The sequence below is a fragment of the Pipra filicauda genome, unplaced genomic scaffold (genome assembly GCF_003945595.2).
Source record: "Pipra filicauda isolate LSUMZ 115617 unplaced genomic scaffold, ASM394559v2 scaffold172_size1731463_pilon, whole genome shotgun sequence".
Taxonomy (NCBI): domain Eukaryota; kingdom Metazoa; phylum Chordata; class Aves; order Passeriformes; family Pipridae; genus Pipra; species Pipra filicauda.
Window position 1 is genome coordinate 1,131,467 of NW_024104240.1, and position 14,450 is coordinate 1,145,916.

Genomic DNA, 14,450 nt, shown 5'->3' on the forward strand with positions numbered 1-14,450 from the left:
ATGTGCCACAGACTGGATCATGCTCAAGCAATGGGTTGGCTCATGGCCAAGGACCCTGGAGCCTGGTGGTGATGACACCACTTAAAGGGTCAGACTGGAGCCTCTGAGCCCCATGGCCAGTGGCCCTTGTGGCAGGGGATGTCACCTCAGGGCAGGACTGAGCCCTGTTACCTGCCCTGAGGGCTCTGTGTGGACGGGATGAGCGTGGGGACCGTGGGTGGCCCACGGGGCAGCCTGGCACAGCGAGTCCTGTTGGCTTTGCTGGAGAGCAGGAGCTGCAAGGTCATCCCCCAGGCAGCCCAGCAGGATGGGCCTCCTGCCCTGTGGATCTGGGAACAGACAGACAGGGAGAGGGGAGCGGGAAGGACCTTGTCAAAGCTCCTTCACACCCACAGCTGTGGGCCCATCACCTTCCCTTGGTGGCTGGAGCCCAGAAAGGCAGAGAGCACAGTAAGCAGCAGAACTGGCGTCTTGGGCAGAGGGTTTGGCAGCCCTTGGCTCTCCCTTGTGCTGTGAGGATGGAGCTTGAGCTGGATGCTGAGACAAAACTGCCCACAGCCATCCCAGCTTACCAGAGCAGCACTGGGAGCAACCGTCCCAAAACTACTCACCCCCAAGCTTCCAGGGCTCAGCATCCCCAGAGCTGAGCTTTACCTGTGCGTGGGAAAACAGCTTGTGGAAGGGAACCCACACATCTGCTCCTCCTGGAGGTGCTGGGGTGCTCAGGTGACCTTCGGGGAGGCACTGGCCCCCCGACTGTGGGGGTGGTGAGGGCTGCAGGGGAACCGGGGCCACCTGACGTCAGGAACCCGGGTCTCCTGGGACACCCGGGATCTCTGCCAGCGTGGTGAGGTTGGCCCCAGGGAGCACGAACCAGTTCCTGGCTCCGACAGCCGCCCTGCCCTCTTAATGAGGGATAATGAGGTGCATCTCATCACCGCTGCAGACTTGCCCCCTGGCCACGCCAGCTGCAAGCGAAGCCCCCGGGAAGGACCGGGAAGGAAGGATGGAGGGACTGGGGGAAGAGGGGCTCCAGCCGGGGGCTCCGCGGGGTTGTGATCTGCAGGGGCACGGGCAGGGGGATCCAGGAGGTGAGCGCTGGGGCGGTGGCTGCGTGCCAAGGAGCCATGGGCTGATCGGCGCCTCCAGCCCCAATCGATGGCCCTGGCACATCTCCGGGGGAACTTTTTCCCATTCCAGACCTCACCTGGGTGAAGGAACCACACCCTCAACATCTGTGGGGGCACATCCAGTAGCCCAGCAGGCTGTGACCGTCACCCTGTCCGGCAGCCCACGGCCAGCACAAGTCCCCAGATGTCCCCCTGGCAGCCCAGCATGGCACCATGAACCCCTTGGTGCCAGGTGCTGGCACGGGAACAGACGGAGCTGCAGTGGCCGGGAACGAGACGGGCTGGAAAGGAGACTGGTGTTTTGCTGCAGGGGAGGGAGGACTCAGGCGGGACTGGGCTGTGCTGTGCTGTCCCAGCCCCGCTCTGACAGCTCATCCCCCCTGCACAGGTCACACGAGGCTGGGGGATGCTGGTCCTTGCTGTGGGACAGCCTGGGGACTTCAAATCCCTGTCCCAGCAGATTTGGGGCATGGGAGCTCTGTGTGCTGAGGGGTGGCCCAGCACCCCTGGGTGCGTGGCTGGGTGGGGGGTGGGTGTCAAGGGTTGTTCCCATTGCTACTGTCTGCTCTCTGCTTTTGACTCCCCTCTTGGACTGCACCCAATGGTCCCCAGAGCCCCTGCCTGGCTGGTGCTGCACCCACAGGCCTCTGTTGCAGCTGGCACAACACCACATAACCCCCTGCCCTGGCTGTCAATGCAGCTCATAACCCCATGCTCTGGCTGGCACTGAACCCCATAGCCCCCTGCCCCTGCTGGCACTGCACCCCGTAACCCCTTGCCCTGGCACTGCACCCCCTTGTGCCTTCTTCGCTGGCACTGCCCTGCACAGCCCCCCAACCCTGATGGCACTGCACTCTGTAACCCCTTCCTAGCTGGCATTTTATGCAGGGTCCCCTGCCCAGCTGGTACTGCACCCCACAGCCGACTGTGCCCACTGGCACTGCACCCTATAGCCCTGTGCCGGTGGGGCTGCACCCCACAACAGCTGGTGCTGTACCCCCAACAGCTGGTACTGCACCCCCAACATCTGGCCCTGCACTCCATGCCTGGGCTGCCATGCAGAAGTCCCTGAGCCCTGCCCTGGCACTGCTGCCGTGCAGACCCATCCCACACCCTGCCTGTTCACACAAGGACCATGGGGCAGCACCTGCCTGCGGGCACCCCAAAAGCACCTCCTGGGTGAAGTGGGGCCTGGCCGGGCTTCGCCTGGGCGTGAAGGGAGCCTGAGCGCAGGAGGGGCCAGGCGAGGCGGGAGGAATGCGAGTGGGAGAGCGGCCGGGCATGTAGCGACAGCTCCTGGGGCACGCGGCGCCGGGATCCCACACGCTGCACGGGGCAGGGAGCAGAGCCCCAGCAACAGGGCTGGGGTCGGCATGGGGCACCCCATTGCTCACCCTTTCTGAGAGGTGGGAGCGCAGGGCAGGGAGAGCCCCGAGGGCAGCACGGCCGCCGTGGGGGTCCCGGCCCCGGGAAGCTCAGCTCTGACGTGAAGGGGCTGGAAATCCCCCAGCGGGTGATGCCTGGCTGAGCCCACACGAGGTGCTGAGGATCCTGGGGGCCGAGGGGCCGCTATGACCCCCGAGAAGGTGCTGAGGGAGGGGGTGCTGGAGAAGCGGAGCGGGGGGCTGCTACAGCTCTGGAAGAAGAAGCGGTGCCTGCTGACAGAGAAGGGGCTGCAGCTCTTCGAGCCCAAGGGCTCGCGGCGCAAGGAGCTGAGCTTCGCCCGCATGAAGGCGGTGGAGTGCGTGGAGTGGAAGGAGCGGCACATCTACTTCACGGTGGTGATGGACGACAGCCACGAGATTGACTTCCGCTGCGCCCAGGAGGACCCAGGCTGGAACGCCGAGATCACCATGGGCCTCGTCCGCTTCAAGAACCAGCAGGCGATCCAGGTCGTCCGCGCCCGGCACAGCTGCCGAGCAGGTACCAGACCCGCCGCTGCACCGCGGGTTGGGGGGCAGGACCCACTGGGGGAGGAGGTCCCTGGCCACCGGGTCCCATCTCTGAGGGGTTTGGCTTCCCCAAGGGAATCACAGAGGTCCCATGGATTCGGGTGGTCTGCAAGGGTGGTGGTCCTGTGTCCCCCCGCACTGGCTAGGACGCCCCCATAGGTTTTTATCCCCCCACATCTCTGGAGAGGGACTTTCTATCATCCTCCCTCTGTCTGTGGTGGCCTGAGGGTCATGGGACCCTTTGCCATCTTGCACGTGGGATGGGGGGGGGATGGTGGCTGGCTCTGGACCCCAGTCCCCTCAGGGCTGGGCCCTGCCCCGTGTCCCAGCACTGGCCAGGTGGGTGACAGGCGCCTTCTCTCTGCAGTGGTGCAGTTCGACACAGCCCCAGTGGGACAGCCCATGGACATGCAGCATCCAAGGAGTCGGATGGAGATGGCTCTCGGCTCGGCAGGAGGTGGGGAGAATGGGATCCCAGCGGGCAAGTGAGGCCACCACTGTGCAGCCCAAGGACAAGGACGGTGGCCCCAGAGAGGCCAGTGCGGGCACTGGCTCCCCCTGCCCTGGGGCAGGACAGAGGCACTGCAGGGGCTGGCCTGGCACGGCAGCAGGGGCCAAGCCACATCCCCTTGGCACGAAGGGGCAAAGGACACAGCCACGGCTACCATCTGGGGCTCTGGACGTGGCAGGAGGTGACATCCTTGTCCAGGGGCCCACCACCCTTCAGCTGACATGTGCAGGACCTTGGTGCACTGGTGGGGACACCTGGGCCTCTCCTGCGGGACAGGGGATGGATGAGGCTGTGCCCGAAGGAAGCAGTGGAATAGGGAGCTCTGCCTGTGTGACAGTGACACTGGGACAGATGGATGTGGCTGGGGACACGGCTCCCCCTGAGCCCCCATGTTGAGAAGGGGCTGGACTTTGTCCTACCCTGGGATGTCCTTGAGATGATGGGGAATGCTGGGAGGGCACTGGGGACCCCCACTCCTTGTACCAAAAGTGTCCCCAAACAGGACCTTCTGCTTCTTACCCTGGTGTTGCTTTGATTTGTGGGACCCTGCAGTGTAGAGGAGAGCACAAATCCCGTACAGAGCTTTGCCCATTGTTGGCATCCCCCTAAACCAGCATCCCACAGCCGGGCTCCAAAGCCCCCCCACTGCCGCCCCGAGCCTCTCTGGTCACCCATCCCACTGCTCCCGTGTCCCCAGGGATTCCCACGGTGGTTTGTGGGCAGGCGACGCGGGAGCAGCGCTCCGGCTCTGCAGGCAGGGGAAGGGACGGCCCTGCCCCGACAGGCAGCGCAGACAGCAGCGCCTGGAGCCACCGAGCTCCGCAAGCCGGAGCCTGAGCCCCAGCCCCGCGGCTGCGGGCGCCGCAGATCCTGCCGGAGATTGCCCGGCCGCGTGGGAACCGGGGAGAGCAGTGTCCTGTCCCCTCGGGCTGTGGCTGCTGGCCCCAGCCTGCACACCAGCCACCTCTGCCAGACCCCATGGGGCCCACGGGTCCTGTCCCCGTGCCAGGGCAGAGCCAAGGTGGCTCCGGGGAGGGATGGTGGCGTGGCTGGAGCCTGCTCACCGTGCAGGGTCAGGCTTGTGCTGGCTCAGTGCTGGAACAGGCATTTAGGTGTTTTTCCACCCAAGGAAGCCTCCTTGGCCACCTGGTTCTCAGAGCTGTGTTTGCTGAGAGCCTGCTGGCTTGTGAGTGGAGAGAAGCCTGGGGGGGCAAGTTGGGGGGGCACATAGATGAAGCTGGACCCAAACACAGTGCAGATGGAGCTTTGCACCATCCCATTGCTATGGCAGGAACATGGTGGGCTCCAGGGATGGTGGGACCTGGTCCCCCATCCACAGGAGATGTTCTAGGTGTGGAGCCTTGTGTGGACCAGCCCCCAAAACAGATCCCCACACACATTTTGGAAGAAAATGGGGCTGTCAGGAAGGTGCTGGTGCTCGCACAGCATTTCCATGGCAAGGATCTCTCTCCTGAGGTTTTTCTTAAATCTCCAGCTCCCTGAGTCAGGGCATTCATCCTGAGCCTGTGCTGTGGAGGGTACCAGGGGTGGGGAGAACCCAGTGCAAGGGGGGTTTCCAAAATTGCCAGTTTTGGGCACTGTGACTCCCCATTTTTGGCTTTTCTGCTCTCTTGCTCACCATAAATAGCTATTTTCTGTTTTCCAACTGCCAGCAACAAACTGAGGGAGAAAATGGTCAAGATGTGTGTGGCTGTAAGTGCCAGCCCTGGCTGTGGCACATCTGCTGTGTATGGATGGGTGAGGCAGCAGAGAGACCACAGTACCCATGAGCTGGGGAGAAACGTGGGCAGTTAATAGAGGGAGAGGAAGAGAAAGAGAAGCCAAATTGCTATGTCAGCATTTTGGGCCCAGGCATGAGGAAAGCCAAGTTTTTCCATCCCCACCCTGAACCCCCCCTCGCTCTGCTGACCGACCCAAAGCCAGAGCCCCTGGACCACGTATCCTCCAGGGCCTGCACTGCTCCCCAAACCCCCCAGGTTTGGGAGTTCCTTGTGTGCAGACACACACATCTGCCCAACCCATCCTCTCTGGGCAGATTCCTGACCCTGGGAGCTGAGGCCAGGGGTGAGAGCAGAGGGGGTGCCATGCAGGTGGGAGGTGGGACAGCTTCACCTGCTGCCTGTGAGGGCTGAATTACTCAGGTCACCCAGAGGCTGAAAAACAAACAAATAGCCAAGCGACTCGGCCGGGGAGGGAGCAGAGCAGGGACAGGGCCGGCGGCTGGTGTGTCCCCCAGCACCAGGGATGTGGTGCCAGCACACTCCCAGCCAGCCTGAACAGCAGGGAGAGGACCACGGGAAGTGTTTCTAATGCCTCCAGAGGTGGGGACACTGAGGCAAAACACGGGGTTGGTAGGTATGTGGCCTCGCAGCCCCTCCAGCACACGGGCTCCTGCTTCAATGAGGCCAGGGGACCCCAGTGCCAGGGCCCCCAAGTAGAGCTGGGGCTCAGTGCAGAGCCCCAAAATGCAGCGAGGTGCCCTGGAGCTGCGGGACTTCAAAGGCAGGAGCCTGAAAATCTGGCTTTTCTGCGCCCAGCCCCGCAGTGCCCCCGCTCCATCAGCCCTCCCTGCACTTCTCCAAAGATGCCCCGGTGCTGGGGCTGCTCTGCCCGGGCTGGGGGCTGCCCTGTGCCTCTGCCTGGGGCAGGGGCTCTGCCAGCACCCAGGGGGCAGGGACTGGCACCCTTCCTGCAGCACCCTGGGGGAAGGAGGAGGTTCAGGGCCCTTTTTTTTCCACCTGATGAACTCCAAGCTCTGGGCTTGGGGTCAGTTTGGGGCTGGCTGGGCCCCCCCCCCCCAAATGCCAGGGAGGGCAGTGGGGGTGATGGTGCCAATGCTTTTGGCAGGTGAGACCATGTGTACCTCCTCCACCACCGTGTGCCCAGTGGAGAGGCTGGCACTGCCTCACTTCTCTGTGACCATCCCTGACTTTGTGGGTGGTCTTTCCTCAAGCAAAAGTGAAAAGAAAAGGAAATCACAGCCGTAGCAAGCAGTGTTCTGTTTTTTTAGCTTTGGGTCATGTCTTTGGGTCTGACTTCCTTCAGATGCTCCTAAAGTTATTTCATTGTTGACCATCCTCAACTACAGTTCCTAAATCACTGGATTTTGGTTTGGAAGCCACCACCTGCACACTGCCTGGCTGGGAAACTTCCCAGAGCCCTGTGATGTCTGTGTGCCCACACTCCAGGGGAGCAGAGGGCCAGGATGTCCACACCACTGCTGGGGGGGCTTGGCCACCTCCACTGAAGTCCTCTTGGATTTGGGTGTAGGAAGAAATGCTGTCGTCAAAACATGGAGCTTGGGATGCTGAGGGGGCCCAGGCAGGGATTGCAGGTGTTGCAGTGGGGGTTCCACAGTGTCCTGGTGGAGTGTCTTGGAGAGGGTGTCCCAGGGAGGCTGAGGACTGTGGCTGTGACCACCACCCACCAGTGGACTGGGGCTATGGGAGCCAGTGGGAGGGTTGGAGCTCATCAGAAAGAAACAAAAATAGGGACCACACATTGCTGGAACTGCAGATGAACCAACCAGCACATCCCAGCCTCCATCTGTCACCCACCACCCCTGAGCAGGAGTCACTGGGCTGCTCTGGGAGTGGGGGTGGCCCGTTCCAGCCAAAAGGGGATGCTGAGATGCATCAAGTGTCTCAGAGGCAGGTGGGAGGGCCTGGAAATACCCTGAAAATGTCCAAAAAGTGTATCAGGGTCCCTGCCTGGGCCAGAAATTATTTGGAATAGTCTTTTATTTTTCCTGTGGAATAGTTTGCCTCAGGCTGAAAAGCAGCCTGGATTTTGGGATATGCAAACTGACATCGCTGCTGAACCGTGGCCACCCACTGACACAGAACAGCCAATATCTTCCTCCTGGTTATAGGAGCTGACAAGATCAACATTAGGAAGGTTTCATGTGTCACTTGGCAAAACCATGGAAAGCTTAAAGTCTTCAGTGGGAGGCTCAGCTCCATTTCAATAATGTCTTCCCACTATCCCAAAGCAGATAATTCCTCCTTATTTAGTAAAGATGTTTCTATGTGCCAGTGGCACGAGGCAGGAGCATGTGCTGTTCATAAAGGGCCTGCTGGCTTTCTGAGAACCCTCCTCAGCTTTGACACCTTCTGCAAACATTTCACATCTCCCCAGAGTACCCAAGATAAGAAAAACAAATTTTCCCACAACATTTCTAGGAGTGGAAGGTGTTTCTCACATTTTAGGGAAATTGTCCTGCTTTTGGTCCTCCCACATGGATTTGCTGCCTGCAGCCAAGCGGGAAGAATCAGTCTCATGCCCATGGATGAAGGGGCTGTCACAGGCACCATCCCCAGCTGCACCACGTACAAGAGGATATCCAGTCAGGTTGGGGTTCTGACAACAGGGGCTGTGGCTGGAGAAGATGGGGCTCTCCAGCTGCAGGATCAGCTGTGTTCGCCCTGGGAGACCAGGACAAGGAGCAGCAGATCCCAAAGGGATGAGAAGCATCTGCCCTGCTGGGCAGCAGGAGATGGGGGTGTCCTGGGGCTCCTGCAAAGGGATGGAGATCCCTGAGCTGGGAGAGGTGTCTCAGCCCTGTGGGGCATGTTTGGGGTCTGGCCTGGGGCTGTGCTGGTTGCCAGGTTGGGCTGTGATGATTATCCACATTCTGGTGCACTTTCCATCTCCATGGCTGTCCCCACTGCCTGCTCTGCTTTGGTGCCTCGGGGTATTGCCCAGGTCTGGTGGGACTCACTCACAGATGCAGCGGAGTGAGGGAATCCTTCCCAGGGCTGCAGAAAGCATCAGCTGTTGGAGAACATTCTGGAGGTTTTCACCCCTGCTGTCACCAATCCATGGAGCAGGTGGGACTCGATGGATCCTTCCAGCAGCTTGTGAGGGGTGAGAGCTGCCAGATGATCTGTAGGAGAAACACCCAGGTGGAACCATTCATCAAGAGCAACAAGGCTGGTGAAGGGACTGGAGCACAAGTCCTGTGAGGAGAGGCTGAGGGAGCTGGGGTTGTTCAGCCTGGAGAAGGCTCAGGGGAGATCTCATCACTCTCTACAACTCCCTGACAGGAGATTGTAGCCAGGTAAGAGTTGGTCTCTTCTCCCAGGCAGGTGTCAGTAAGACAAGAGGGCATGGTCTTAAGCTCTGCCAGGGGAGGTTTAGGTTGGATATTAGGAAGAAATTCTTTACAGAGAGGCTAATCAGGCATTGGAATGGGCTACCCAGGGAAGTGGTGGACTCTCTGTCCTTGGAGGTTTTTAAGATGAGACTGGATGTGGCATCAGTGCCATGGGCTGGGAACCATAGCGGGGTTGGATCAAGGGTTGGACTTGATGTCCTTTCCAACCTGGCTGATTCTGTGATTCTGTGATCAGGACAAGTCCCGTGGACCCTCACGATTTCACTGCAACATGACCCTGCAGCCTTGCAGTCACCTTGCTTGGAGGAGGTGACCTCAATGTCCCCTTGTCTCTGAGCTGTCTCACAGAGGGAAAACCTTCTCCTACCCCCATGGTGAGTCTGTGAGGCATCCTCTGTCCCTGAGGCAGCCGGTGGTCCCTGCCCTCTGCCTGGCATGGGGGGCTGGCTCTGAGACTGGCAGCTGAGGGTTGGGATGGACTTGTTTGGAGGTTCGGTCACAAAGGACACCAGAGGCTCAGCTGTTGTTTCTAAGTCTGTCCTGGATGCCCTGGGGAGTCTGTTGTCTTTGCAAATTCCACCAGGGTTGTCAAAACTAGGACGGTGCTTGGAAGAGGGCAAGGATGGGATGGATGGGAAGGCTCCAGAGAGGGAAGGAGATTGCTGCAAGTCCATTTCTTCAGGCGGATTGGTTTCACGTGGGACAACTAAACTGCTCACAGGGGTCAGATACCTTTGAATTTGGAGTCCCAAGACCCTGAGGAGCCAGAGACCATTGTGGTTTTCCCAAAGTCAGAGGGCAGACGTGGCAGCCCCTGCCACATTTGTGAGGCTGATGTCCAAGGATGAGGAATCACCAACACCCTCCAGGGACTCGGTACGTCCAGAGGGAGAGAGAAACTGCCCCATCCATCTAAACACAAGGGGGCCACTCATAAGAGACCAAACACAGGTGACCTGTAGGTCACGGGGATGTTTAGGGACAAACAGCTGTCCCTGGGGACTTGGTCCTGGGTGGATCTGACCTCCCCATGCAGCTCTCTGGGAATTTTCTGTTGACATCCATCCCCTCGGTGGCAGCCCATGGGGACCCTTCACTTCAATCAGTGGCTCTCAGTAATAGGGATATTACTTTGCTTTGAATTGGGCCTCAGCACTGCTCTGCCCCATAGATCCTGATCCTTCCTACCCCCCAGAAGCTCAGAGTGATGCACAACCTCAGGTGGTACCTGATAAAACAGCCCCCTCGCCTTGAGGCAGCTCACTGTGGTTTGTGAGCTGGGGTTGGAGATGGAGACCTGAAACATCCCCATCATGTCAGCTGGGGAGGAGGGATGGGAGATCCTGGGCTTCTGCCACTTCTGCTGCTGCAGTCCCCCACGGCAGTGCTGGAGCTTTGAAACAGATGGGGAAGCCCCAAGTCGAGGGGTCCCACTACCCCATCCCTTGCCTGCCCTTTCCTCCTCCTCACTGCGGGTCCCAGCAGAGGATGAAACCTGAGCCTGGAGCAAATGGCATCTGAAGCAGCCCCCATCCCATCCCCGGGCAGCAGGAGCTGTGGGAATGCAGTGCCTTTGTCACAGGCTAATTTTGGCTCCTCTGTGCTCTGAAAACAATCCCAAGGCAGCTGGGAGGAAAGATGCAGGAGGCCTGGCCCCACGGGGCTTTTGCCTTATAAAGGTCTAACTGGGTGGTTTAAATCCTCCTCCTCTTCTGCAGCCTGGAGCAGATCTGCTGCACTGGCTCTCGGAGCCAGGGAAGGGGAGAGGTCCTTGGAGGGGTCCCCGAGGTGGGTGGGCACAGGGGGGTTTCCCCCTGCCCACTGGGATTTGTTTAGTGCAATTCACACAAGGATGGCACCGCCACTGCCACCATCACCGATCTCCCACCAGGTGTCAGGGCAGGGGGAAGGAGGCCCTGCATCCCTGGCTCGGTGGGATGGGGGGCTGTCTTTGCCCCCCACCTCAGGACCTGCCCCACGCAGGCAGCTGTGTGTCCCTCCGTGACCATAATAGCCCCAGGATTAACATACCGGGCATTGTCCCCGCTGGGCCCCACGCTGGGAATTGTTTGCTCCTAAATTTGTCCCTAAAAATATCACAGGGAACAGGTGTTGCTTGCCCTGTGCTTCTCTGCCATGCAAAGCCTCCTTCCACAGGGGCACTGGGCAAGGGGCTTTGTAGGGTGCAGGGGGGTGAGACAGCAGCTTTTTCTCTGCTTTTCAGGAATTTCATTGGGAAAACTTCAGGGCTTGTGAGAGGCTCAAAGTTGCTTGAGCATCCCAACCCACTGGGCTGTACTGAGGGAGACTGGATGGTCCTTCTCCCCAAAGGGGGACAGCTCCTTGGTCCCAAATCCATGTTTTAGCCCATCACCCCTCAGCAACCTGGCTCAGGGGGTTTATCCTCTTCTCTAGTGGCTCTGGTGGCTCCCAGGAAGTCCCTTGGCCAGTGCTGCTCTGGGGACATCCCTCTGTGTATGTCCCATCATGCAGGGGGGTCAACACTGCAGCATCTCCCCAGGCTCACAACCCCCCACCCCCAACCCAGCAGAGACCTACTGAAAGCAAAAAAGAAAAGAAAAAAGGAAAAAAAAAACCCCACACAACAAAAAGAAAGGAAAAAAAAAATCAAGAGATTTTCTGCAAAGGAAAAGCACTGCAGTGTTTCAGCTCATAGGTTCTGTCTCCCCCAGAAAGACTCAGGGGTTTTGCAGCATCTCTGGTGCTGTTTCACATCAGAGAGGAGCAAGGCAGAGGTGCCACGAGGATACACCTCATCCACATGGGCATCACTATCACAGCCTGGTCAGCCTGAGCTGGTACCTCTGTGTGTTCACACACAACACCCCTGTGAGCAGCAAGTGCTGCCCAAGCTGGGGGGATTCCAGTGCCTAAAGGGGCTCCAAGGGAGCTGGACAAGGAATGGAGTGACAGGACAAGGGGGAATGGTTTCCCACTGCCAGAGGGCAGGGTTAGATGGGATATTGGGAAGGAATTCCTGGCTGTGAGGGTGGGGAGGCCCTGGCACAGGTTGCCCAGAGAAGCTGTGGCTGCCCCTGGATCCCTGGAAGTGTCCAAGGCCAGGCTGGACAAGGCTTGGAGCAACCTGAGAGAGTGGAAGGTGTCTCTGCCCATGGCAGGGGGGTACAACAAGACAAGTTTTAAGGTCTGTTCTAACCCAAACCCTTCTGGGATGATCCACATGCAAACAGCCCCGGAATTCACCAAGTCAAGGGGTGCTCATGGGGGGCCCTGAGACTCATGGGCACTAACACAGGGGTGCTGTGTGTGTCACCCCCTGTCCCAGCCAGTGCCCCAGGTGTGTGCAGCACGTCACAGCGTGCTGGGGCTCGCAGCAAACGCCTGCAGCAGCAGGGGATTTGTGCTATTTTTACTGACCACTTACAGGCAGGGCTGCCATTCAATACTCCCCCTCGGCTGCTGGCCCCCTGCACTTGTGGCTCTCCGGGGGCCAGGCATCACCTCCCTCCTGCACAGCCCCAGGTAAGGCACTGCCCCGGGGTCCCCCTGCCCGAGGCCCCTTGGGTGTGCTGGGGGTGACACAGGTGAGACCCGTGGCACTCGCACGTGGTGGTGGCGTGGAAGGGAGGGATGTGAATTTGTCTGAATGTCTCCCCCTCTCTGAGGTGGATCAGACATTCCCTCTGCTCTTGGAGAGAGGATTGGTGAAGGTGCAATGGGGAGAAATATTTTGGAGCTGATATTTGATTGGTTTTTTTTCGGAAAACTGGCAAACAGGACTGCTCTGGGGAGCATTTCCCTGTGTGTCCCAGTCTAGCTGCTCACTGGTGGGAGGTTCAAGGGCAGGGGCAGAGTGTGGCATTGTCTTAACTGGGAGTGTGCTTGTGGTTTGTCTCCAGCCTCCTGGGATGGGGAAGGATGTCAGGACTGACTGTGTTTGACTCACAGCTGGGTGAGTGCAAACAGTGCAGGATTAGCTTGTCCAGATCCTCTCATCCCCATCAAAGTCTCTTGTGGATGCTCCAGATCCAGCTGGATCTCAAAAGTCCTGGCACTGGAGATTGCTGGGGATGTCTTACCAGCACAGCTGAGTCTTGGGTGTCCTCTGGGAGGGCAGTTTGGAACTATTTGCCCCTAAAAATTGACTGACCTTGGTAGAGGTCATCAGCCTGAGGTGTTGTGTGGATCCCACCTCGTTGGGACACTGGGCTTTGCTCCAACGGGGAACACTGGGGACACTGAGAGGCTTCACTCAGCCCCTGCCACCTCCAGAGAGACAAAGGCTCTTCTGTCACCCCTGACATAAACTAGGGGGGAGCAGCTGGGACCCAACCTGCACCAGTGCTGATTTGTTTCCTTTGGGATGTTTGTCATGGCACCAAAAACCTCCCAAAAGGCATGAAACAGGTGGCTCTGACTGATGTGGACAAAAAAAACTCCCGTTCTTGGGATTTTTCCTTGTAAATCTAGGGATCTGGGAGGCTCTGGGAGAGATTCTTTCTGGGATTTTATGGTATTTCACCCCCCCCCCCCCAAGCTCCATTCCTTCAGGACACAGCTCTGGCCAGGCTGCAGGGAATGCAGGGAGGGGACAGGGAGAAGTGGACAGAGCCAGGAGGTGCCCTGAGGTTTGCTCAGCACAGGCTGCACACACACCTGGCAGCAGCATTTTGAGACCAGAATTGTTCCGTTTTCTTTCCCCCAGCAGGAATCTTCGTGTTTAAACCACTTTGCAAATTTAGGGGGACGCAAAATGATCAGGGGGAAAAAAAATCCCAGTGTGGCCATTTCACTTCTAAGGAAAAGGACTAAAAGGACCCCTGGAAAATACTGTTTCTTTCTAAAATATTGGCATCAGGTTGCCACTGCTGGTTAGAAAGAGAAAAAGAATAAAAAATGATTGGCATTTTGCCACGTATTTTTCTGTTACTGGGGCTCACACGGTGCCCCAGTTCCTTGGCAAGCGAGGGCAGTGCCAGTGGTGGGGTCGGGGGAGCAAGGGAGGCAGCACAGTCTGGAGCAGCTGCCAAGGCATGGGATTACCAAGCAAATATAAAATATGAAACCCTGAGTGTTTCACCAGGCATGGGGCTGCTGAAGGAACCTCCTCAACTGTGGGTTGTGACTTACTGAATCCCAGAATGGTTTGGGTTGGAAGGGACCTCAAAGCTCATCCCATTCCACCCCCTGTCATGGGCAGGGACACCTTCCACTAGCCCAGGTTGCTCCAAACCCTGTCCAACCTGGCCTTGGACACTTCCAGGGATGGGGCAGCCACAGCTTCTCTGGGCAACCTGTGCCAGGGCCTCCCCACCCTCACAGCCAGGAATTTCTTCCCAATATCCCACCTCACCCTGCCCTCTGGCAGTGGGAAGCCATTCCTCCTTGTCCTGTCACTCCATCCCTTGTCCAAGTCCTCTCCAGCTCTCTTGGAGCCCCTTTAGGCACTGGAAGGAGCTGTAAGGTCTCCCAGGAGCCTTCTCTTCTCCAGGCTCAGCACTCCCAGCTTTGCCAGCCTGGCTCCATGGCAGAGGTGGTGCCCCTTGCTCCATCACTCCCTAGATGAGTTTTGGCTCCCCCATCCCTGCCGTTGCCCTCAAGGAACTGCAGGACAGGACTCCCAGAGCCGACACAGTGCGGGGAGTCCCAAGGCACCCCATTTCTCCCGAGATTTCCAGCCACACTCCCCTCCATCCCCTCGCTCCGAGCTGGGGCGGGTGATGCAGCCGGCGGGAGAA

At 58.8% G+C, this 14,450-nt stretch overlaps 1 protein-coding gene across 1 annotated transcript; it reads left to right on the forward strand.

Moving 5' to 3' along the window:
* The first annotated feature begins 2,488 nt into the window (after positions 1 to 2,488).
* Positions 2,489 to 3,571, forward strand: PHLDA3 (pleckstrin homology like domain family A member 3). Its single transcript, XM_027728869.2, has 2 exons — positions 2,489 to 3,053; positions 3,450 to 3,571. The coding sequence occupies exons 1-2, from the start codon at positions 2,702 to 2,704 to the stop codon at positions 3,569 to 3,571; spliced, it is 474 nt and encodes a 157-aa protein (XP_027584670.1). The 5' UTR covers positions 2,489 to 2,701.
* Positions 3,572 to 14,450: the final 10,879 nt, after the last annotated feature.